At 43.9% G+C, this 25,754-nt stretch overlaps 1 protein-coding gene across 1 annotated transcript in view; it reads left to right on the top strand.

The window, feature by feature from the left end:
* The first annotated feature begins 1,520 nt into the window (after window positions 1–1,520).
* Window positions 1,521–25,754, top strand: part of MSN (moesin) — a 66,516-nt gene continuing 42,282 nt past the window's right edge. Inside the window, exon 1 of the mRNA XM_028126590.2 lies at window positions 1,521–1,721. Within this exon, the coding sequence (XP_027982391.1) occupies window positions 1,710–1,721 (12 nt within the window). The 5' untranslated portion in view covers window positions 1,521–1,709. The remainder of the gene's footprint in view (window positions 1,722–25,754) is intronic.

Raw genomic sequence — 25,754 nt, 5'->3', positions numbered from 1 at the left:
AACTAGAAGCCAGGTGTCCTGACCACCCCCTTTCAAGTATCCATTCCACTTCTCCAAGTTGGCTCATCATCCTTGAGGTATGTGGTGCCCTACATTGTAAAGGATACTCAGACCATACCCGCACACAGTTGCCTATGGATAGGAGGAAAAAGAACTATGATCAGTCATTTTCAAAGTAAAACTCAAACTTGGGGTGCCTGGGTGGCTCAGTCGTTAAGTGTCTGCCTTTGGCTTGGGTCATGATCCCAGGGTCCTGGGATCGAGCCCCACATCGGGCTCCCTGCTCCATGGGAAGCCTGCTTCTCCCTCTCCCGCTCCCCCTACTTGTGTTCCCTCTCTCACTGTGTCTCTCTCTGTCAAATAAATAAATAAATAAATAAATAAATCTTTTAAAAAAAGTAAAACTCAAACTTATTCAGATAACTGCTAGTCTTGAGCTCTATTGTCCTGGGATTCTGTGACCTTGAAAGAACTAGAATGATTGCTGGCAAACACATCTCAAAGGCATGGACTGAGGGCGCATCCAACCTGGGAGATTATAGCCTTATCAGAAAGTAAACACATAAATCATGAATGTGTTGGGGAAGGGAAGAAGGTGAAGATTGGGATTTGAAGGAAGGAAAATGAATAGAGGACAGATACAGAAAAGAAGCCAAATTCTGTTGAAAATGAGGATTGGGGCACCTGGGTGGCTCAATCGTTAAGCGTCTGCCTTCAGCTCAGGTCATGATCCCAGAGTCCTGGGATCGACCTCAGCACCAGCATTGGGCTCCCTGCTCAGCGGGAAGCCTGCTTCTCCCTCTCCCACTCCCCCTGCTTGTGTTTCCTCTCTCACTGTCTCTCTGTCAAATAAATAAATAAATAAAATCTGTAAAAATACAAAAAAAGAAAATGAGGATTGAGTAGAAGTGGGGAGGAAATATGATGGGAAAAGAGATATAGAGACCTACAGAAGAGAACGAATGACGTGTTGAAAGACTTCAGGCAGTGTTGCCAAGAGAAGAGAAATTTCAGGGGGACATGTGATCTTCAGAGCTCTCAGGAATTATTAGGGACAGTAGGGGATTTGTGTGGCCACAGGGAGCAGAGCTGAGAGCCATAGGGGAAGTCACAGAGAAAAGGAGTTCAGCTACACACAAGGACTTTCTGAGAGTCAGAGCTGTCTTGGGAGGGAACAGACAGTTTTGATAGGTAGTTAACGCCCCATTAGTGGAAACTTGCAGTCAGGGGCTGTAAGCCTCTGCCAGGGTGCCGCCCAGGGCCGGGCCCTGCTTGGGGGTGGGGCCGGATGGCCTGGATTTGAAGGGTAGGGGCTGTGAAAGGGGTGGGAAAAAGAGTAGGCCTGTGTGGGGGGTGGGAGTTCCCCATGGAACGCCCAGGCCCAGCCTGACCCCCACGTGGCTGGTGTGGCCGGGCTGGGCTGGGCGGGGCGAGGCCAGCGGCCGGCGAGAAGGCGGGCGCGAGGGCGGGGAGCAGCGCGGAAGCCCAGCCACATAAAGAAGCGGGCGACGCGACAGGGCGGCTCTTTCCTGGGTGGGGTTTGTGAAGTCGTGGCCCGTTAACAGGAAGCCGAGCAGTTGCCCCAACGCTAGAGAGGGACCCAATCCGAACCTCCAGCCCCCAGAGTCCGTGCCGTGTGTACTGTGTGCTCACTGCTGCCAGACAGCTTCTAGCCGAACTTTATCAACTCTGCCACTTTTGCAGCCACCATGCCTAAGACGGTGAGTACGGGGATGTGCGCTGCCGCCCTGGGGGCTCTAGCTGACTCTGGTAGCCTAAGCTAGGGGCTTGGCTAGCCATCCGCCCACTCAGAACGCTGCGTCCTCCGCCAAGGCCTGGGTTGGGGAGGGGCGAGATTGGAGTCCTGGTCTGGTGAGCCCCTCGGGTGTGAGTGGGTACCGGGCTAGAAGTGTGGACCGGGCGGGACCGGCCTCTTTCTCAGATTCCAGTTTACTGCGTGTGGGATGAGGCAGTAGGGAAGGTTCCTTAGGGGCCCGAGGTCTCCTCTTGCTCCTGACAGGCTATGGGGGCAGGGGAGAGGAACACTTCCTCCAGTTCAGGAATTGGCGCCTTTCCGGGGGGAAGGCTGCCTTGGTCCAGGAGGGGCCATGGGAAGGGAGTAGGGAGCTGCAGTGGGCTGATCCTGCACCCCCATTCACCTTTCTCATAGTCTCCCCTGGAGGCTCCAGATGTTTCCCACTAGTAGGGGAGGAAAGAGTTGGTGGAGGAGAGAGTTGTGGAGGGACTCATCATCAGAGGTTGTTTGCTTCTACCCAGGATCACTAATTACTTCACTGGGAGGAGGAGGTCTGCTCTACTTCCTAGGGTAGAAGACTGGTTTCTTCCTCCTCTCCACCGACAGATCCTTGCCCTTGCCTTTGCTTAATGGCTCTCTATCTCCTCCTATCCCCTCCAGACTGTTCTGTGAGGGCCTCACATTTCTAGAATGGTGGTAGCTTCTAGGATTTGATCTCCACCCCACTGGCTGATAGAAGAACAGAAGCCTCCTGGGAGTGGGGCCTAGGGAGGCCGGATGCCCAGAAGGGAGGAGGGGCATGGGAGGGGTGTGCCTGAATAATGAGTCCTGCTTGCTTTTGTGCAAGTCATACCAAGAGGCTACTGGGGCCCTTCTCTTGTTCAGGAAGGCCTGGTGACTACCCTGGCTTAAGTCCCTAAGGCAAGCAGCTTGTGATTCCAGACCCCTCTCCCTAGAGGACTGTTTGAGCCTTGTAGTGCTGAGATAGTGACTAGTAGCCTTGAAAAGGTCTGAGGGTCCCTGGAGGAGAGAAGTGGGGGGCCTGGTTCATTGGGTGTGTGCTGAATTTGGTTGCCACGTTGCTATATTCCAGCTTTTCTGCCAAGTCATTCTTGCCTTTCCAGAACCCTATTAGAAACACCAAGTTTTCAACAAGTATGTGCTTCTACATTCTCTTTTTAAAATTACTCATGGTTTTATGACATGGGGTTTTTTCCACACTTGTTCCCCCTCCCCCAACACATATAAAGTGAGAGAGAATGGTTTTGAAAAGAGAAAGAGGGGGAAAAAGTTGTCTCTGCCAACACAGAGGATTATAAAGATCCTTCCAGGAGACTCTTTTTGAGTTTATCTCTCTGTGGGTGGTTTTACCTAAATAGTTGGGTGGATCTTTGGGAACAGACTTTGCCCCATGATGTCTCTTCACTACTGGCATCTTTCATCCTCAATTCTAAAATATCTCACCTTTAAATGCAACCTGACGGGCCTGGAAGTTTTCTCAAAGTTGCCTTAAACATCCCATCTCAGTCAGAAGTGGCAAAGAAGATAGCCTGGTGATCCTTTTCCTAGGCTTGGAGAGAGGCTGGAGAATGAGCTGTTTGAGGTCAGGCCTAGGGTACTGAAGGTACCTGAATATTGAAAGTATTTTTATGCAGATTGAAACTTGAATCAAATTGGAAGGAGAGGGCTGAATTTTGATGGTCTGAAAGCTTTGGAGAATTTTCCATGCTGTTCAGTTCAAGGAATGGTCAACTTTTAGGAGAAACAACTATATCATGCCTATTAAGACCATAGAATCTTGACCTGAAAGGGACCTCTGAGACTGTCTAGTACAACTTTCTTCCTGTCCCCACCCCACTATTTCTCTCTTTTAACTAATGAGGATGTTGGGCTTAAAGAAAAGAACCTACCTAGGAGCACATGGTGACATAACCAAGATTGGGGCCAGGCTTTTTGATGCTTATCTCAATGACCCTCTATTCTGACTCAGTGATTAGGTTCTTGAAGTTGAGTCCTCTCTCCTGCCCAAAGCAAACTGCCCCCTGTTCTTAGGACTTCCTGGTCCTCAATAAAAGGAAGTATATAATTTAGACAAAGTAACATTGACATTTGGTGGTCTCCTGGTGAGAGTTGGGGGTTTCACAAGGTGCCCCCTGTTACTTTTCTCATTCCCCATCCCAATGCTGAAGCATCCAGGGGCATATACTAGTTCACTGCATGGCAGCTAGTAATTTTAATGGAGGAAGAATATTCCTATTTTCTGCTCCTTCTTCACTAGTTAGACTATTAGGCTATTTCTGGATTATGATAGATAGGGAAGGGTAGTGGAAAAATAAAATCCGTTCATTCATATTAACTATGTCTACAGTCTGTCCAGAGTTGGTTTCAGTTTTACAGCCAGTTGTCTCCTTTAGTCATCCCAACCTCCATTAAATCTGTTAAAACATGCTTCTCTGCACCCTCTCCCTGCCAATTCTTGGATTCTGCTTCTAGTTGCCAGTTTCCTAAGTCTGCCAGAATGAAGAAGCTTATTTACTGACATCTACATTTTCTGCTAAGACAGTTGTTAAAAAAAAAAAAAAAGCTTTCCCCCTCCCTGCCCTCTTTAAATTTTTTTAGGTCACAAAGTCTTTGGGACGTTTTGATTCCCTAAAAAGAGATTGTTTTGAATTTCAAGGTTTTCTTGAGTTTTAGGTTTGTTAGAGTTGAAAAGGCTCTTCACAACTGTCAAGTCTAACGCTTCTCATTGTATAGATGGGGAAACTGAGACCCACAGATAAGGAGGGGGCTGACCTAAAATGATACAGCATGTCAGTAGCAAAGCCAGGACTTGAATTTAAGTCTTAGAGTATCAGTCTTGGTAAGACGTTTTCAGTTTGCTGGATTTTTAGCCCTAGCTCAACAGGTCAGGGAAAGGTGATCAAATGATTGCTGATGGGACCATCCACGTGAGCAGATGTAGAGTCCACCTCCTTGAAGTATTTGAAGGCTTCTGGATCTGCATTCAGCTAAACTTTAACAGGGACTCTGTGGATTGTTTATTCTCCTGCCATTCCTAGCATTGCTTGAGCCACTCGAGTGGCACTAAAATGGTACTTTGTGAAAAGAAGGCAAAATCTCAGTCTTTTAACTCTTGAAGCAACCCTACCTACAGACTTCAGGGCGAAGCAAGGGATTAGGAATGGAGGTTATATGTGAGAGAGGGTGACTCTGGATCCTGCATCTCTCCACCTCTTTATTTCTCCAGTTCAATCGGCTCTTTGTGAAAGTGTAGATGATAAAGCAGGAACCATCTTGGGGATTTCCTTTAGGCTGGTCCTTGAATAGCCCTCTGGGCAGAGAGGGGCTGATGGGGCAGGAGGACACTTGAAGGCACCAACTATCTATACTTAGTCTCGTAGAGGTGAAAGTTGCTCTGTGAGTGGGTGACTGAGGTGGTATTGACCACTAGTCTGCTAACTTTCCATTCTTCTCTAGCTGCCTGTTACAATAGCTTTGTTTTAAGCGTGTTATTTTTACTTTTTTCTCTTCCTCCTCTCAGGAGACTGCTTTCCTGGATGGTGAAGTGGTATTTAGAGGTCATCTGGTCTGTCTCCCTGACTCCAAATCCAATTCTATCTCCATGAAATGAGATGACAGCTACATTTATTCTGAACTCTGTTCTACTAGTGTTGCTCAGCAACAGTCTGTCTAGGTTCCTTTGTATCTTCCTGGGAGTCCCCCTCGCTGGAATTTCCAGACTCAAGGTCCCCAGAGGGGAGAATATCTGGCTCCCAACACTACCAGAGTTGGGCCTTTAATGGCTAGAGTTGATGAAAATTGGCATTATTACAAGTTGGGAACAGTGTGTTTCTGATTTTTCAAAGATAGAACTGAGTTTATCATGTACATCTTTCCCAGTCTTTTCTCCCTGCTACCACACCCCACTCTTCTGCCCCAAAACAAAACAAAACAAAACAAAAACCAAAGTACAAAGGTGGTCTCCTTTAGGCCAGTCTAGTGGTCAAGTGGAGAGGTGGTCTTGTCATGATTGGCTGGCTTTGCTGTTCATCCCTCCCATTTCATGCCTGATAGAGCTGAAAAACTTTTCAATTCCAGGTTCTGATTTGTAGTATAGGAGCAGTCACTTGAAGGGTAGCTCAGGACTCCATTGATTTGGAAAGTGGCAAGTAACACTGACCTGAGAATTTTTCTTGTCTTTCCATGTAAGAAGAACATCTTCCTTGTCCTCAATAAAGTGATCCAAATGAAGTAAATATTTAGGCAAGTCCTTTCTTTAGGCTCTCAGTCTCTTCAGTTTGTCATGAGGGTACTATAAAAAGTAGTAAGTACACTCTAGGGACCTTTCCAACTGATGTCCTTGAAAGCCTTGATGATACAGCTTCAAGCCTCCCATTTCTATGTTTTTTCCTTCAGACATTTTTTCCTCAACATTTGAGTGCCTTCTATATACCAGACAGTGTGCTAGGCTTTGCTGGGAATACACAGTTCATCAGCACTTACCAGAATGTACCTTCTTTGTTCCCTTACACCTCTGAAGTACTGTTTTTTCCTGGGTACTGAGTTCGGAATGGAATTTCTAGCTTGGGAGTTGGTTTGTTTCATTAGTAGCTCTAACAGAAACACTGGCATGAGTGTTCTTGGCTGTTTCTTCTTAAGTTTATAGAGGGGAAAGGGCTATGTCTTTCCTTACTGAGGAATAAGAAAGAAATCAATGACACTGTATTGTGAAGGTTGACTGAAGAGCCTCAGACAAACACTGAAAACTGAATGGGTTTCCCTCCCTTTCTTTTCACTGGCTGCCAGTAGCATATACTTCCTGTAGTTCTACTGAAATGCTAGGAATCTGCTAGTTATGTTTCAAATGTACTTTTAACCTTGCGAGTGGTAGTTAGACTTTGAGGAGCTGGTGGGCATAAACCAACTTCCCAAGATATCTACCACCAGTGAGCTGAGGTACAACATTTCAAATGCATCTCCACTTAAGATGACTTAAGCCTTAAGCTTCACTTGAGCTGATTGTTCTAGATGGTCTAGGTTTCTCACATGGGTGTTTTGAACCACAGAGCAAATGACCTGGCCTTAAACTTTGAGTTCTACCTTTATGTTTTAGATGGTGACAGCAAAGGCCAGAAAAGGGAAGTGATATGAGTGAATGGTAATAAGGTTGGGACTAAAACCCAAATTGGCTGGCCCTCAGTGTAGGGGAGGAACTATTTTTTTTAAGACTTTTTCATTTATTTTAGAACACGATTTGAGCCAAAATCAAGAGTCAGATGCCCACCTGACTGAGCCACCCAACCATCCCTAGGGGAGGAACTTTTAAGGTTTACCTTTTAAATGGCACTTGGTGCAGGGTGCTCAGTGTTTCCTACCTCTGTGCTGGGGGTGACTTGACCATAGTGTTATTATGGTCATGGGAAGAGCAAGTCCTTCTGAGTGTGTAGAGCTGAGTTCAGAGGTTATATGGTTATGGTTCAGACTCTGACAGTGCCTTTGGGACTTTTTGTAGCACTTCCCAGGAAGGTAAATGTTTTTTGCTTTGTTTGCTAAAAGTGATAGAAAACAGATGTGTGTGTTGAAGGGAGGTAAAGAGAGGAGACTAGCCACATTTTCCTGCTTGAGACTGGGCCTCAACTGTCCTAAAAGTTTTTATGGAGTGGAGTTATTTCTTTTAAGTATTCATAGCTAGAGGAGTCAGTCAGCTTGTTCAGGGTCACATAAAGTTGGAAAGGAGAACTTAGCTTTCCCAATTACTGAGTTAGTGGTCTCTTACTAACTTGCCTGTCTTGGAAGAATGACTCTGTTCACCAAGGGGACACAGACTTCCAGAGAATTGGCTCTATGGTGATTACATTAACAAGATGGCTGCAGTGGAGTTCCCCTAAATAGCTTCTGCTGTAGCAGGTTTCAGTCAGTGGGTGACTCAGTTTTTCTGGGGCCCCAGAATGACTGTTTCTCTTCCTGATCACTCCTCACCCAAATTATTGCTTTCTCTTTGCCTTCTTAAATTTTGAGTTCTGACCTCTCTGCATCTGACTCAATGCTCCAGCTTGACCTGTTCCTTGAATTAGGAGAACATTATGGTACTTCCATTAGTACTTTGGTGGAAGTATTTTCTTCTGTAGCAGTCATTTGGATTCAGACTGGAGTCTCCTGGACTCAACCCTCACTACTCACCTCTAGGTGTTGTAGGCCAAGCCTAGGGCAGGTAGAGAGCCCCCCCGCCAAAAAAAAAAAGACCTTTCAGGACTTCATAGAAAGGTAGCATAGAGTAGTGGGGAAAGCACAGACTCTGGAACCAGACTGCTTGGACTCAAATCCCAGCTCTGTGACCAATTAGTTATGTAGCCTTGGGCAAGTTACTTAACTTGTATGCCTCATTTTCTTCAACTGTAAAGTGAAGATAATAGTAGTACCTATTTCACAGGGCTTGTTCTGAGGATTAAATGAGGCAATTTATGTAAAGTGCTTAGAACTGTGCCTAGCATCTAATAAGTTAGATGCAAATGTTTGTTATTATAATTACTTATGTAACTGAACTATTATATGCCCGACCCTGTGCTAGGTAAGATAGGTAAGAAAGAAGGCAGGCAGTTGCATTCTCACCATTTATTGAGTGTTTGTACAAATAAATGAATGGAGTATAAATTGCTGCCTTAACAGATCTCCTATTTAATTGGAGATTTAGGGCTAACTCACTTAAAAACACTTTGACAAAAATAAATTTTACATGGCATTCTCTATAGATTTTGAGAAGAAGGGGGTTTAATGGGACATGAACAGGGCTTTGAAGGAAGTGTATACTTGTGAGTGGTGGCTGTTCTGGGTGGGAGAGTGTTGTGGTTTTGGTATGTGGACATAAACCCTAGGCCAGTGCTCTCTTGAAAGTGAGTTTGGGGGCACCTGGGTGGCTCAGTTGGTTAAGTGTCTGCCTTCAGCTCAGGTCATGATCCCAGGGTCCTGGGAACAAGCCCTGAGTTGAGCTCCCTGATCAGTGGGGTGTCTGCTTCTCCCTCTCTCTCCTTCCGCTCATGCTTGTGCTCTCTCTCTCTCTCTCTCAAATAAATAAATGCAAGCTTAAAAAAAAAAGAAAGTGAGTTTGTCTGAAATGAAGGAAGCATTGAGGTGTTTCAAGGAGAGCCACAGAGTACATGTAAGCCTAGACCAAGTTACTCCTTGGAAAGTCAGTTAGAGCCAATAATTCTGAAGGGGTTTGTTGGGGAAGACTGCACCTTGGGTTTTCTAGAATTGGGTGAATTAACTGAAATAAATTTTATTGTCTTTGTTGCCCATGTAGATATTTTGTGTGGCAGAGTATCAGTCAGGGCCTAATGAGAGAGAAAAGTTGAGATGTGGGCATTTGGTCTCACAAAACAAAGTATAATCTCAAGAAATCCTTTCCTAGATATGTATTTGGGAGGTGACAGGGGTCAGGGCCTAGAAGGGGGAACAATGCATACCTATCAGTCTTGGTCAGCATTTCCTTCCCTCTCTTTAGTACTGAACTCCCTTAAATACCTGGGAAGGGGGGTGCCTGGGTGGCACAGTCAATTGAGTTTCCGACTCTTGCTTTTGGCTCAGGTTGTGATCTCCGGTTTGTGAGATGGAACCCCATGTGGGGATCCATGCTCAGTGCAGAGTCTGCTTGAGATTCTTTCTCCCTCCGCCCCTCCCACTTGTGCTCTCTCTCTCTCTAAAATAAATAAATCTTAAAAAAAAAATACCTGGGAAGGATTGAGGCTTTATTTTTCTTCAGTGTAGTGTGTTTAGATAAGGTCCCTCCCTGATTTTACTGTCTTGGTCTAATCTGCCCCCTACCACTCCCTACCCTGTCCTTTTTCAGAAATCTCAGCCTAAAGTTAGATGAAGTACACCAAGAGGTTCTTATCTGTTGTAATCTTTGACTGAGGTTGACTAATCTGTGGTATGGAGTTATAGGGCGGGGTCAAGGTAATAATGTCATCTATTTGAGTGTCATAAGTTAAGTTGTACAAAACTTTGCTATCTTCAAGGTTTTTTTTTTATCTTTATTTATTTATTTTGGGGCGGGGGAACGAGCAGGGGGAGGGGAGAGGCTGAGGGAGAGGGAGAGAGAGAATCTCAAGCAGACTCCACACTGACCTTGGAGCCCACTGGGGAGCTCAGTCTCATGACCCTGAGATCATGACCTGAGCTGAAATCAAGAGTTAGACGCTGAACCAGCTGAGCCACCCAGGCACCCCACTATCTTCAAGGGTTTTAAGTGAGCAAAACTCCCCTTCAAACATCCTTGCAGATATGCTTGGGAGATTAATAACTCAGAAATCCCCTTGCTGAGAACAAAAGTCACTTAACCTCTTTGCCTTTGAAATTTTCTTTTCTCTAATATGAAACTATCAACAATATGTAACTGGAGTAGATCAGAGCCCTCTTCCCCAGGTTTCTTACTCCTCTTGGCACCTAGGCCATGGTGGATCTAGAATATGCTTAGTGAGAACATCTGGCATTTTGCTTCAAAGTTACACTATACCTCTCTGCTGGTACTTGAAAAGCTGATCCAGCAGAGCCTGAGGGTGGGCCTGGGGAAAATCTCTTTTGGTTGTCTTTCTCTCTGCCATAGCCTGGGCATTTTCCTAAGGTTGGGAGTTTGCCTCCTGGCCTTAGGCCAGTTGCCAGAGGAAACCAGTGACTAAACGCTTCCTCTCTGCGACGTCAGCTTTTGGAACCTTTCCTGATGATTCCCTACCAGTCAAGTATGCCTTATTTGGCTATTTTCTCCCCCCTCAAATGCCCTTTACCACCTCAACTAGTCCCCTGTTCTTTTTTGGTACAGGGAATGCCTTTCTCAAGTTTATATGGTGCCATCTGCAAACTTTTCTTTTTTTTCCTAGTGTGGGGCTTGCTCAGAGCAGGTGGTTGAGGCTCTTTGATGGAGGTGGGGGAGAGATGGGAGAGAAGAGAGAAAGATGGAGGAGCTCTGGAATGACTGTGATTTCTCCACCCCACTTTCATTTCTCCCCATTCTTTTTTATCTCTCCTGGCTCTCTTGACACAGTCTGGTCACCCCTGTCTAGCTTCTTACGTAGCTCTCTGACAGCTTAGGGGTAGTCTTGCTTCACCTAAAAAGGCTCAGAGTATGAGGTAGGGCAGGGTCATCCTGAGCCTCTCAGCATCTTAAACTATTCCTTTAGAGTAGGTAAAGCCTTCCAGTTTGTGTGTGCCTTTTGTATACCCAAGCTTCTCACTTGACTTTCCTGAGTGGAATGGGTCCAATGTCCCTCTGCCTCCCATCCTCAGTCTTGAATTAGGTTAAAAGAGCTGAGCTTTTTGACATTTAAATCCTGACACATTTGTCTGGATGTTTTTTTCTTAATGCTTTTTAATAGAAATGGTGCAATGAAAAGAATAGGGTACTTAATCAGGATATCTGCTTCTTAGTCTCTGCCTGTGTGACCTTGAACAAGTCATTTCTATGGGCTGTAGTTTTAATATCTGTTATAATGAGAACATTGGCTTTTCCTGAAATTCTTTTATTTGTGCCCAGTCTTTAAGAAGATAGTAAGGCTTCTTGGAAAGAGTGTAACAAAACAGAGCAGTGACTATTTGGAGAAGTTGCCTTCTCTTTACAATGACATTGGGAACATTATCCGCCCCCCCCCCTCAGTTATCCATGTGTAAGTAACCCTCTTTATTTCCGTGAGCTTAGAGGTCTTGGATCCACCTACCACAGAGCTCACTGTGGGCATCCTGGCTTGGAGAGACAACTGTTAACTAAATACCTTGGGTGGGGTTTTGGAGTCCAGCCTGCAAACCACAATTGCTGGCTATTTTGGGTCATTGGTGACTCCAGGAAGAATAGAAGACCCTGGAATTGGTCATTGTTCCAGCAGGGAAGGGGGAGACTAAGAAACGAACCAAAACTGAATGCAAATGAGATTTGACTTCCTTTACCCCCTTCCTCTACAATATCCCTCTTCTTAGGGCTATGAAATTGCTTTTGGCCAAGTCTTAAATTGCTAAGGTCCCCTTCCTTTTCCTCTATCTGAGTCACTGATATCTATGTTGCCCTTGCATGGGAAGAGATAGGTGATTTGGGCTTGGGAGGAATTTCTAGTGAGGGAGATTGCCACATGTCTAGTGTTAAGCCTTCAACTGATCCTGTATTTTGTGAATATGGCTTTCTTTGGGGTTAGACCTGTAGATCAAAGGAGAGTGATTTCTGAATTTCCCGTCAAAGTCTAATGGGCTGATGGGGCATAAGCAAGTTCCTAGAAATGAGGTGCTCTTGGCTGGATCTGTTTTCACCCATCTTCTTCCTCTTTAGTGACATTTTATGTAGTTATTACTCGTGAATCAAGGATCTCAGGCTGTAGTTCAGCCACCTAGGAGTTGGCCATGAATTTGATTTTCACCTACCCTGAGCTCCCTGGAGGGAGGGCATGATGGAAATATTCTTGGTATTTGTCTTCCTTTGTTTGGTAACAAGTTCCTAGGACAGTTTGACCAAAGAAGGCTTAGTTGGGTAGAGCTGGGCAGTGCTTTTGGGTAGAAGATTCTTCCCCAACATTGGGCTGAAATAGCCTCCAGGCTGTGTAGGAACTTGCTGCTGGGTACAGCCACCTTGCTGTCAGCCTTTCCTTTCTAGAGGCCTCTCAGGTGGTAGATTAGAATGACTGTTCATGAGGGAGAGTAAGCAAGCAGGTGGATGAGTGAGAAGGGGAGAAGGAAAGAGGAGTCAAATGGAAGAAGAGTAGTTATTTTTCTATTTCCTCTTTTTATAAAACCCACCATGACATATGACAGAGTTTAGTAAATGGAGAAATCTTCTATAAATCCACCATTTTTAAAAAATTTTTTATTGTTATGTTAATCACCATACACTACATCATTAGTTCTTGATGTAGTGTTCCATGATTCATTGTTTGTGCATAACACCCAGTGCTCCACGCAGAATGTGCCCTCCTTAATACCCATCACCACACTAACCCATCCCCCCACGCTCCTCCCCTCTAGAACCCTCAGTTTGTTTTTCAGAGTCCATCGTCTCTCATGGTTCGTCTCCCCCTCCAACTTACTCCCCTTCGTTCTTCCCCTCCTGCTATCTTCTTCTTTTTCTTTTTTCTTAACATATGTTGCATTATTTGTTTCAGAAGTACAGGTCTGTGATTCAACAGTCTTGCACAATTCACAGCGCTCACCATAGCACATACCCTACCCAATGTCTATCACCCAGCCACCCCATCCCTCCCACCCCCCACCACTCCAGCAACCCTCAGTTTGTTTCCTGAGATTAAGAATTCCTCATATCAGTGAGGTCATATGATACATGTCGTTCTCTGATTGACTTATTTCACTCAGCATAACACCCTCCAGTTCCATCCACGTCGTTGCAAATGGCATGATCTCATTCGTTTTGATGGCTGCATAATATTCCATTGTGTATATATACCACTTCTTTATCCATTCATCTGTCGATGGACATCTTGGCTCTTTCCACAGTTTGGCTATTGTGGACATTGCTGCTATAAACATTGGGGTGCACGTACCCCTTCGGATCCCTACATTTGTATCTTTGGGGTAAACACCCAGTAGTGCAATTGCTGGATCGTATGGTAGCTCTATTTTCAACTGTTTGAGGAACCTCCATACTGTTTTCCAGAGGGGTTGCACCAGGTTGCATTCCCACCAACAGTGTAGGAGGGTTCCCCTTTCTCCACATCCCCGCCAACATCTGTCATTTCCTGACTTGTTAATTTTAGCCATTCTGACGGGTGTGAGGTGGTATCTCATTGAGCTTTTGATTTGGATTTCCCTGATGCTGAGCGATGTTGAGCACTTTTTCATGTGTCTGTTGGCCATTTGGATGTCTTCTTTGGAAAAATGTCTGTTCATGTCTTCTGCCCATTTCTTGATTGGATTATTTGTTCTTTGGGTGTTGAGTTTGATAAGTTCTTTATAGATCTTGGATACTAGCCCTTTATCTGATATGTCATTTGCAAATATTTTCTCCCATTCTGTCGGTTGTCTTTTGGTTGTGTGGACTGTTTCTTTTGCTGTGCAAAAGCTTTTTATCTTGATGAAATCCCAATAGTTCATTTTTGCTCTTGCTTCCCTTGCCTTTGGCGATGTTTCTAGGAAGAAGTTGCTGCGGCTAAGGTCGAAGAGGTTGCTGCCTGTGTTCTCCTTTAGGATGTTGATGGACTCCTGTCTCACGTTTAGGTCTTTCAACCATTTGGAGTCTATTTTTGTGTGTGGTGTAAGGAAATGGTCCAGTTTCATTCTTCTGCATGTGGCTGTCCAATTATCCCAACACCATTTGTTGAAGAGACTGTCTTTTTTCCATTGGACATTCTTTCCTGCTTTGTCGAAGATTAGTTGACCATAGAGTTGAGGGTCCATTTCTGGGCTCTCTATTCTGTTCCATTGATCGATGTGTCTTTTTTTGTGCCAGTACCATACTGTCTTGATGATGACAGCTTTGTAATAGAGCTGGAAGTCCGGAATTGTGATGCTGCCAGCTTTGCTTTTCTTTTTCAATATTCCTCTGGCTATTCAGGTCTCTTCTGGTTCCATACAAATTTTAGGATTATTTGTTCCATTTCTTTGAAAAAAGTGGATGGTATTTTGATGGGGATTGCATTGAATGTGTAGAATGCTCTAGGTAGAATTGACATCTTCACAATGTTTGTTCTTCCAATCCATGAGCATGGAACCTTTTTCCATTTCTTTGTGTCTTCTTCAATTTCTTTCATGAGTATTTTATAGTTTTCTGAGTACAGATCCTTTGCTTCTTTGGTTAAATTTATTCCTAGGTATCTTATGGTTTATAAATCCACCATTTTAACATAGCATTTATTATTTTTTTATATTTCTTGTCATAGCTCATATATGTATTATAATTTTCCATGGTGCAGTCATAGTATGTATAAAAAAGTACTACTACTTTATCCTTACTTAATATATCACTAAAAACTTAGGTAAATGCTGCTTAGTTTTTAAAAATGAACACTTTAATGGTTTTATAAAATTCCATCCAATGGCTGTGCCATAATTTACCATTACTTTCAGGAGTCATTTAGATTACTCCCAGCATTTGCCAGTATTTATAACACTGCAGTGAATGTGAGGAAGAGAAAATCTAAACCCCTTAGCATGGTATATATAGAGAGCCATTTGATACCTGGCTCCATCCTAGCCTACTTTCTGGACTTACCTCCCTACATGTATGCTATATTATGGCTTTGTGGGATCAAGGTTTTCCAAGTAAGCCATACCTTTGATATATTTCAGCTCTAGCATATGTCTTTTCTTTCAGTTTGAAATGTCAGGAGTGTCTTCTTCACCTTCCTCCACTCCATGTCATCTCCACTGGAAGCTCTTTTTAATACTCCTAGGTAGTATTAGTTGCACCATCCTCTGTGTGCTAACTGTACTTCCTTTATAAGAAGTTCTGTTATGATACATACTATGTGGTGTTACAACTATCTGGGTTCCCAGACTTTCTCCTTCAGTAAACTCATGGACTTGAAAGTTTCTAACTACCCTGCCTCAAGAAGGGGCTCTTGTCCAGGTGGAGGTGGTTAGGTCTTTGAAGAATGTATAGTCAGTGACAGACATAGAGAGAAGCAGTGCTAATGTATGCAAGGGATCCAAGAATGTTGAATTAGAACCTGGTAGGATATACTAGACAATAGTAATAGAAAAAATGCACCTTAGAGAAGGGAAAGATGATTAGCCCCTATAGGGCAGATAGGTGCCTGAGAGAGAATCTTGTTGGCCTTGACCCACCAGTGCAAACTTCTTAAATCATTCCAGATCTCAGTTTCATATCTGCAATATGGAAAGAGTAATAGCACCTACTTCTTAGGCTTGTGGCAAAGATTCAGGCACTAATGCATCTGAAAGTGCTCTGTGAGGTGTGGGGTACAAGGGAGGGAAGGTAGGTCCAGGATATCCCAGAATTTTTCTAGTTGTCCTCTTAAAGTTCTTTCCTATGTGTGTTTCCTATAAAGCCTCCGAGCCTAGAATGCCAGATGCTATAGTTTCCCTGAGCAAGCCCTACAGCTTGGTGCTTTAGTGGAAGGTATGCGAGGAAGTCCCATCTCCCCACTCACCTAAGCAGCATGGCTCCAACTGGCCCCAGTGCAGCACTACTCAAGAATAGCCCCACATGGCTGGAAAGGGAGGTGTGCCACCTTCTCTCCAGCTCTTTAGCATCAAATGACTGGTACTACAGTAGAAGATTTCCTATCCCTTCAGCTGGAGGTGGAAGTATTTATAGAAGCTGCAGTGAAGCTGGGTACCTTTCGGGCCTTCTGGCCCCAAACCTGCCATGGATAGAAGGAAGGGTCTCTGTGTCTGTCACTGACTATATGTTATTCAAAGACTTGCCCATCCCACCTGTCTTGGCCAAATAGCTCATGGGCAACCATCCAAGCCAGATTCAAGGTCTTTGGATGCTTTTTTGTTTTCTCCAAATACTACCACAGCTTCTTGCTGCTGTTGTGGCCATTTGAAAACCCCTAAGTTACCCCAGGATTTTGTTTTATAAAGGAACCAAATTATATGAATCTATGGAAGGTCCATTAATTACAAAATACAACAAGGGGAAGGGATTTGCTCAAGGTCCCATAGTGAGTCAGGGGCAGAATCAGGTCTAAAAGCCAGGACTCTCAGGAGTGTGTTCTTTCCATTCTATCAGCCTATGCCACTAAGAATGTAAACTTCATGAGAACAGGGAGAGTTTCCCACTACTCACTATATCCCCAGTACCTAGTACAGTGCCTGGCACAGAGGAGGTACTCAACAAATATATGTTGAATAGATACATTAATAGCTACTATTGTCAAGTTCGATTGTCTTTCACAGATTTTTTGGCTAAGTCTACTAGAAAGCCAAACAACAATTCCAGTGGCCCACAGGAAATTAGCTAATGTAGACCCAGCTGGGCCCTGGCAGAATGGAGCTGAGTAGTGCCAAGGAATGGGGAGGGGTTGTCCCTCTTGTATACCTTAGGAAACCTGTTTACCTGTGAGTGGTCAGCTAGTTCACAATTTCCACTCATCTTTTTGAGTCTTTACACAATATTCGTAGCATTCACAAGGGGGAATATTTGAATCAAAGTTTTTAGTGGATTCTAACAGGCAGCCATGCAAGCATTTCTATCTGCCTTTGTGAAGCAACCCACACTTTGGCCATAGAGTACATATTTGAAACATTACCCAATTTTTAAATTTAAATTTTTTTAATGTGTGCTGCTCACTGTGGCATAGCCAGCAGGCAGGGCTGCATTGTATAATCTAATCCTGAGAGATATGTGCTCCTGAGGTTTAGAGATTGAGTTGACTCCTATGCTCAGGGATGGGCAGGGCCAGGCACAGATCAGGGAGGACAGCGGGAAGTTCTATAGATCATCATTTTGGTGCACTCAGCATCTGTGTTTTGCTGTTGCCACTGTTGCCACTGCCACTGCCACCACCATTATCCAGGCTGCTTTAGGGCCCAGTGCTGCATATCTTTGCATATTTGGGCATGTTTTAATCAAGGTAGGCTAATTTGGGGAGAAATAGGAGGTACTCTTTTTCCTACCTATTCCCAAGAGTAGGGTGTGGCTAGCATTTGGTAGGTTTAGGTTGAAGCCTACTAGATAAAGTTGGGTGCTCCAAAATGGTAAGTGCCTCAGAACGTCATCTTGTCTTTAAATGATTTCTCCATTTGTTCTTAAAGTGCTCAGCTAGACACCATATGAGGTATATTAAAAGTCTGTGCTGTTTGGTAGGACATACTTAAAGACAGACTATTTATTTTACAATTTATGATTTTTTTCATTATGAAACTAAAACATACTTGCTGTAAGAAATAAAATAATACTGAAAAATATCAAATTCCCTGTCTTCTGCCCCTGACTATTCTTCAGAGATAATGACCATTTACCAGTTATATGAACTTAGAATCCTTTGTAAATGCATTTACACATATATAATTTTATTTATTTATTTATTTATTTATTTATTAAAGATTTTATTTATTTATTTGAGAGAGAGAGAATGAGAGATAGAGAGCTCAAGAGGGAAGAGGGTCAGAGGGAGAAGCAGACTCCCCGCCGAGCAGGGAGCCTGATGCGGGACTTGATCCCGGGACTCCAGGATCATGACCTGAGCCGAAGGCAGTCGCCCAACCAACTGAGCCACCCAGGCGCCCTACACACATATAATTTTAAATACATGCATAACACAAATCCATACTATTCTGCAACTTTTTTTTTTTACTTATTTCACGGTGGCCATCTCATGTCAAATCATATTTTAATGTCTGTATGGCCTCATTAATAAACAAGTTATCAAATGGGTGGAACACATAAAATCTACAGAAATGAAAAGGGCCCATATTCTTTGTTTAGTGGAAAATGAAGAGGACATTGTAAATGTTTACCTGCCAGAGAGAGAAAGGCTTCCTAGAGGGGGTGGGAGTTGTGGACCCTTCTGTTAGCATGAAGGATAAGATGAGGAAAATTATTTCCCTTTCCAAGTCCCACATCTAGAGATTGCTGTGATTTCATCTGTGTCTAAATGATCTTAGTGGAATGCTTGGCAGTAGGTAAACCACTTTCCTCTGCTTTACATGGACCCTTCTCTTTCCTGCGGTTTTGCCAGTTTGGGGTAGCTTGAATCCAAACATTACCTGACTGAGAACCCTATTTCCCAGAAGACCTCTGGCTGCCAAAGCTGTTTGAAGTTAAGGAAAGAAGGTGTGTGTGTGTGTGTGTGTGTGTGTGTGTGTGTGTGTGTGTGTGTAGTGGGGGGGGGTAGTGGTGGTGGTCACATGCCTTTCCAGTTTTCCCCGAAGAAGAGCATTGAAGCTGGATTAAAATTCTCCCCACTACTCATAGGTATCAGGGATCTTGTTCAGGTGTCAGGAAAGTAGAATTTTGCAGAGTATTCAGTTGTAATTAAGCCATCCAGTTAAAGAGTTGAGGAAGATAGTGATTTGTGAATCCCCCCAAAAATATACAATACATTTTGAAAACAAATTTAGCCCAGTGGCTTCTCCTGGTCTTAGAAGCTTGCTAGCTTAAAGATATTGATCATGTTGAAAGGAGCCAGACCCAGTGAGGACAAGCAGAATTACCAGAAATGCAGGATCTCTTCTGCCCACTCATGGCATGCCCCTCCCTTCTCTTGTCTCTTAGTTCCCAGACTTTCACAGTGGATGGAACAGAGTTTCTGCTTGCCCAACCTTTAATCCTGGAGCCTCTGACACCAGAAGTTGACCTTGATTGGGCCAGGCCTACAGGCCAAAGCAGGCATTATTGCCTTCTTTAGACAAACAGGAAGCTGCCTGCAGCTTCTGAGTGTTTGGAGCTTTCTGAATCTTATGGGGCAAGGAGAGCAAGGCTCTGAGGTTAGACTCCAAAAAGGGAAGGAGGATGATACTTTGGGATACTTTAGTCTTTGGGCTCCTTGGATCGAAAGTATCTCCAGGCACTTATTGTAGGCCAAGCTTGCAGGAGGATCTGTGTTTTAACATATTGGCTGTGTGACCTTGGGGAAGTCCCTTAACCTCCCTGAGCCTCCCATTCTTCATCAGTACAGTGGAGATGATAATGCTAGCCTCAGAGTTGATGGGAAACTTGAATAAGATAATACTGGAAAACCCTCAAATGTTAGTTCTGTAGAAAATCAGCATACAGGATTCAGGTCCTCAGAAATGCTTAAGTCACGTTTTAACAGCCTCTGTTGACAAAGGCAGTAGAGTGTGCCAGTGGATGAAAGCCTTTCATCTCATCATTAAGAATGGTTATCCTTGAAAGAGTAAGCCTCAATTACTAGGAAGAGTTTACTTCTGTGGAATAACTCATTTATAGACCATTTGGGACCAGTGATGCATTGCCGTATAATCAGCTCTCAACTATCCATAACAACACTTTCTTCTTCCAGTTACCTGTACTGACTTTCCTAAGCCATGTAAGCCCAGGGAATGCAAACTCTCTTGGCTCTTCTGACAGTCCAAACAAGAATAATTAGGGAAATATTTTCCAAACAACTTCCCAGACAAAAAGTGGTTAGAGTGCTACTGCTGAGTTATCCATAAGGTATTACTCTTATGTTGATGTGGATAACTGACCTTAACCATAAAGAAAACAGTGAACTTTGGCTTCTGGAACAAGGAAATAAATAGGCTTCTACTTTCCTGGCCATTTGTGCCCTCAGTACCATCCTTCCAGGCTGTGAACTCAGATAGGGGTGACAAATTTATGAGACTGGGATTGAGAAGGAGGCAACCCTTCAAAGAGTGGAGATAGAAAAGATCATGTATGAGATTGTCCTACATAGATGTTATTCCAGGGAGGGCTTGAACAGTTCTCCTTTCCCCACTCTATTGGGTTTCAGCCTTTGTCAGGAGGAGCCAAGACTGAAGAAATCTTGAAAAAGCTCTTAGAGACCCCTCTAGGTAAGTTCCTCTGGAGCCTCTAGCTGTTGAGCAGCCCAGAAAAAGGAATACATGAGTTAGGAAGCTGCGAGGGAGTTACAAGTTTAGAGGATAGCTGCCTGTTTTCCAAGTAGTTCCCTCTTTAAGACAACTTTGACAGATGTGAGTTGAAGGAATCCCTTTATAGGTTTGCTAACATTGCCCTGCAATTATTTTCCAGTGTTTCTAGCTTTCCTTATCCCTTGCTTGGACCAAAAAAAAAAAAAAAAAAAAAAATGAACAAAAAGGTCTCCAACACAAATATTGATAATTCTCTATGTTTGTGATATGCATCATAGCTGTCAAAGCCCTTTTTACCACAATTATTATGTCATTTGGTATTCATTAGCTCTTTTCAGTTGGCAGGTTAAGAATTATTATCCCCATATTTTCATGTGGGAAAACTGACTCAAAGAGGTTAAGGGACTCGGCAAAAATTACTCAGCTAATGAATAAGGGAGACAGGACTTGAGTGGGAAACAGAAGACTTTAGTTTTAGACTCTGTATAAGGTGGAGTGTGGGAAGGGGAGATAAATGTTGTTTCACAAAGGCCTGGACTTAAGCTCTAGTCATGGTTAGGTCAGAGTTCTAAGGCTAGAAAGGAAGTTTCAGGTTTAAACATGAGGTCCTTCCCCTGTACCAGTAGTTGCTCAACCTCCCTTTAGTTTCTCCTTCTAATATATCATGAGTCAAGAATAAAGTTTAGAGAGAATTCTAGTAATTGGGATTGGTGTGTGGATGTTCACCTGTCAGTTGTTTATGTTCTGCCTGTTTGGAGGCAGGCCTCACTCTTGTTTTGCAGCTGGTATCCTGTGTCACCCTTCTTGCTAGTGTCAGACCACTGCCTTCAGGGCTAGTCAAGGTTTCCACCTGGTTGAGCCAATAACTTACTTGGTTTTGTCTGAACTTTACTTCTGAACACATAGGTGTTACTTGTTAGGAAATGAGAATTGTATGGGGACTGCTTTGACCTAGCTAATGTAGGGTCTTGTTTGTACCTTGGGATCATGAGCATTGGTCCAACTTGTTGAATGGAGGAGGTGCTGGGAAATTGTGAAAAGAGCACTCTTCTAGAGTTGAAGAGCTGGAGTTTTTTTTTTTTTAAGATTTTATTTATTTATTTGTCAGAGAGAGAGCACAAGCAGGGGGGAGCGGCAGGCAGAGCAGGCAGAGGGAGAGGCAGAAGCAGGCTCCCCACTGAGCAAGGAGTCCGATGTGGGACTCGATCCCAGGATCCTGGGATCATGACCTGAGCCGAAGGCAGACGCTTAACCAACTGAGCCACCCAGGTGTCCCTGAAGAGCTGGAGTTTTGTCTGGGCTCTGCCGCAAGCTTCCCAGGGCAATCTTGCCCTTTTGGGGCCATAGTCTGTTCTACAAGGAGTTGGTTTGCCTAATCTCTGTGGGCTATTCCTGTTCTGAAAGTCTGTTTGAAAAATGTTATATTCCCCTGACAATGGACGTGGGTCTGCCCCACCTTGGGTAGGGAGATGGTGGCCACATCTCAGAAATGTTCTCATTGTGTTGGGAACTGGGGCAAGAGGCAGCTCCACCAGCTTTGAGAGGCTGGAAGGGGTTGGCTGTGTCTGGTTTCTTTGTTATAAAGATTTTATTTATTTATTTGAGAGATAGGGAGAGAAAGAGAGAGAGAATTGGGGAGGGCAGAGGGAGAGGGAGAAGCAGGGAGCCTGATGTTGGGCTCGATCTCAGGACCCTGAGATCATGTATGTCTGGCTCTTGGAGGGGAGAACTTCATAGAAAGGCCTTGGAAATGTTTAGGAGCATAACTGGATGCAGGGATAGGCAGTCAGGGTGGTAAGAATCAGTCCAGGAAGAGATGCTCTGGAAAGGTAGTTCTTAGGGAACCCACCAGAAACAGGTGATAGAATGACATCATGAGGTAGATGGTTTAGTATAGTTCCTAGCCAGATAGTCCCTGGTCACAAGTAGTTGCTAAGCCCTCAGGAATGTGACACTGTCACATGGGAGTGTGTCACTAGAGCAGTCAGAGCCTATGGAAGCAGGAAGAACAGCTCTCTCGTTACCATCCCCTCTGTGTAGGGTGCAAGTTCCTTAAAGTTGGGCCATAGAGGCCAGAAGTGGAAAATGGAAAAATCTAGGTCATAATGGTAGATAGGCCTGGTCCTTTAGAAGAAAGAAAAGTCATAATGCTTGCTTGATTTCAAAGCATGTGAGATTGAATTTACTAGTGCCAATACATTTTTTTTTTTATTTATTTATTTATTTATTTATTTTTACAGATCTGAAGTAAGGTTGGGGAAAGGGAGAAATTTGAACTCATGATCCTAGTGGCCCTAGGGGCCAGAATGAAGGTGGAGTTCAACTGTTAGAGCTGCTGTTCTTATAGTAGGGGGCTGAGATTTGCATGGGGTCAGCTAGGTTCCTTACTTTCTGATACAGTGGGAAAGTCTAGCTTGCCTGTGCAGTTGGTCTTGGCCAGCTTTGGGAAGCCGTTTAGACTGATTTGACAATTGTTCTGGCTTAGGGCTTTGCGCATCAGTATTTTTTAAGAGCTCCCCTATTGTAATGTTGAACTAGGGTTGATAACTGCACCTCTAATCAAAGCCTCTTCATATTATATCCAAGAAAATGGAGTCTGAGAAAAGTAGAGGCCCATGCTAATGCCCACACAGTGGAAATAGAGCTGAGCTGAGCTGCAATTTGTCCAGGGCTCTTTTCACTCCACTCTTGTAGCCGGAGTTAAAGGTGGCCCTGATAGCTCAATTGGGCAGTCTTTAAACTTGGTCCCTGGGCCTAGAGAGATGGAAGTTATGTGCCCCTTCCCCCACCACAAATGCTGGAGGAAGGAGTGGGATTCAAAGTAACTAACTGGGCCCAATGGAAGTAAACAGCTCTCTTTAGAGCATAAAGTCACTGTCTGGGCATGTGTGGACCAGTGGTGGTAGGGGAGAAAGGATAAGACAGGATGGGAAGTGAGTAATTCTGTGGGTTCCAAGGCATTCAGTTAGTGGGAACATTATAGGGAGCTGGTGAGTAAGAGCCTAAGGACCCTGTGAATTCATTTTTCAGTTCCATATAGAAGTGCTGGGCTGGGATCCTGCCCTGTGTTCAAAGCCAAGTGCTTAAGAACCGAAGATTGCTTGTTTTCTGTTTCCTGCTTCAGCTAGATCCTGACTAGGCCCCAGGCTCTGCTGCTTCTATACTTTTAGAGTACACCAATTTCTCCCACAAGGCCTGGCACCATATCACAATGTGGTCTTTAATTATTTTTTCACTATTTTATATGTGGCACCCCAATTAGAACATAAACTTCTTTTTCAAATACTGCATCCAATGGCTGGGATTACATTTTTTTTTATTATTATGTTATGTTAGTCACCATATAGTACATCATTAGTTTTTGATGTAGTGTTAATGATTCATTATTTGCATATAACACCCAGTGCTCATTACAACATGTGCCCTCCTTAATACCCATCACCATAAGCTTTTTCTATGGTAGGAAAGGGGATTTTGTTCCAAGTCCCCCCTGGGGCACAAGAAGGTATTTAATGTGGAGAACCAGGAATTCCAGGAGGACATCTTGATTTCTTTTCACCCACCAGCCTCCAAAGGAACTTTTTATTTGGGAAGAAAGGTGGTCAGGAGCTTTAGGGTGGATATTGCACATACTGCATTCTGTGGGACCCAATAATTATATCTTTTCACTACAGATGGGGAACCCCTTGAAGTAAGGGCTTGTCATAATCTTTGTATTCTCAATGCCCAATACTCTGCCCCACACTTTGCAGGTACTCAATAGCTGCTGAATTTTCTTCTCCTGTTTCTCCCTTGAGTCAGACTAGATTCTCTAGAAGCCCTCCATCTCCAGAGGGAAGAATCTGGAAGCTAATGGGGAGAAAAGGGCTACATCTGAGCATTGGCCATCGGTGGTAATCCTTGTATCCAGAAGCCCACAGCTCTTAGTAGTAATTTTTAGGGTACATATGATTTCACACATACATATTTTTCTTTTACTTCTTTTTTTCTACAGAAGGGGTACATGTGAGGATCCAGGGCATGGAGTGGGAGGTCAGGAGGTGGGCACTTCTGAATGGTTGTTTTTTCTCACCACTTCCTTATGAGAGAAGTGCTAACTGGAACCTGAGGATCCTAGACCTAGTCCAGAGGAGAAAGGCTTGTGTGTAGTGTTGACCACTAATGGAGGTCTTTAGCCTTGGAACTTTGTGTTTGGCACTAATTTCATTCTTAGCTCTCCTTCCCACTGTGTTAGGCATCTCTGACTTGATTTCTTTTTATTCTTTAAACCTTTTCTAAGGGGATAGGGAGGGAAGCAAGCCACACATGTACCTTAGTTTCTTGAGCCCTTAATAGGCCAACTGGGTAGGTCTCTTTCTTCTTTCTTCTTCATGCATGCCTCTTCAAGGCCTAGGGTTTGAGCCAGAGGCCTAGGGGTTAGGTACTCCATGGCTCAGCTCCTGGCCTGGGGCCTACTACTGAGGGGGACCAGCATGACCCAGGGCCTTTCTGGTATGTGAATGAGCCTTTGGGGAAGATGGTTAGTGCTCTAAGCTTACTGCTTATTTTTTTTCCCAGTGCTTTTACTTAGGAAGGGAGTAACCCACTGTGTATGATTGTTAGGGCCAGTTATCTTTGGCTAACTTTTGGATAAGACCCTTGCTGCCCATCTTTTATGGAAAGTAGAATGTGAAGAGAGGTGTTAGTCCAGATTTGAGGCCTTACTAATAGTGAGTGGAGTTACTACCCTGACAATATTGGTCCAGTCTAGCAGTTGGCAAACTTGTTTATGAGTCCTGTTTTTTATATGTATTGTAGAAATAGGTTTCACACACAAAAAAAGTCATTGTTAAAAAGAAAAAAGAAAAGAGGAATATGCAACAGAGACCATATGTGGCTCACAGAAACAGTTCGTCCATCCCTGACAGTCTGTGCTTTATACTACCAATTTCTTATATACCAATTTCTTATAAACTCATGACACCATTATAGTCACCTAATTCCTGAGCCATGCATATATGGTAGACCTCTGAATCCTGATTTATGATGGAGTTGTTTGTATTCAGCCCTTTCCATATTGGTTACTAACTAACCAAACCACTCTGTCTCCTTCTGGTGGAATTTGGGGTCTTAGTCACTAGGGTTAGAATTAAAATTGTATCCTTCTCAGGGTGAAAAGAGCCTGGTAGATAATACTTTTCTTTCAGCTCACAGTTCCTATGTAAGACGTAACTTTTCATCTCAGATGGCCCCAAATCTGGTAAGTATGCAGCTGCTGTTGATAGTCATTAGGGAGATTTGAAAATGAAAACATGAAAGTCCAAAGCTATACTCAACAGGGGAGTCCAGAGCTGGGACTAGCTCTTCCTGTTCCTTCCCCCACACTTTATTTTTGGCTTTGCTAAGCCTCCTAAAATCCAGTCTGGCTTTTTGAGAAATTCCCTCCTTTGTGTTCTTCTGAGACCATGCCTAAACAGAAGGAATCCTGGTACTTTTGGAGTATGACACAGAAACTGTTTGGAGTTATGGGGATGATACTACAGTATAG

Source organism: Eumetopias jubatus, unplaced genomic scaffold (genome assembly GCF_037043125.1).
Source record: "Eumetopias jubatus isolate StellerSeaLion01/CBP00866 unplaced genomic scaffold, mEumJub1_p1.0 scaffold_11, whole genome shotgun sequence".
Lineage (NCBI taxonomy): Eukaryota > Metazoa > Chordata > Mammalia > Carnivora > Otariidae > Eumetopias > Eumetopias jubatus.
This window is presented reverse-complemented; position numbering and strand designations above follow the sequence as displayed.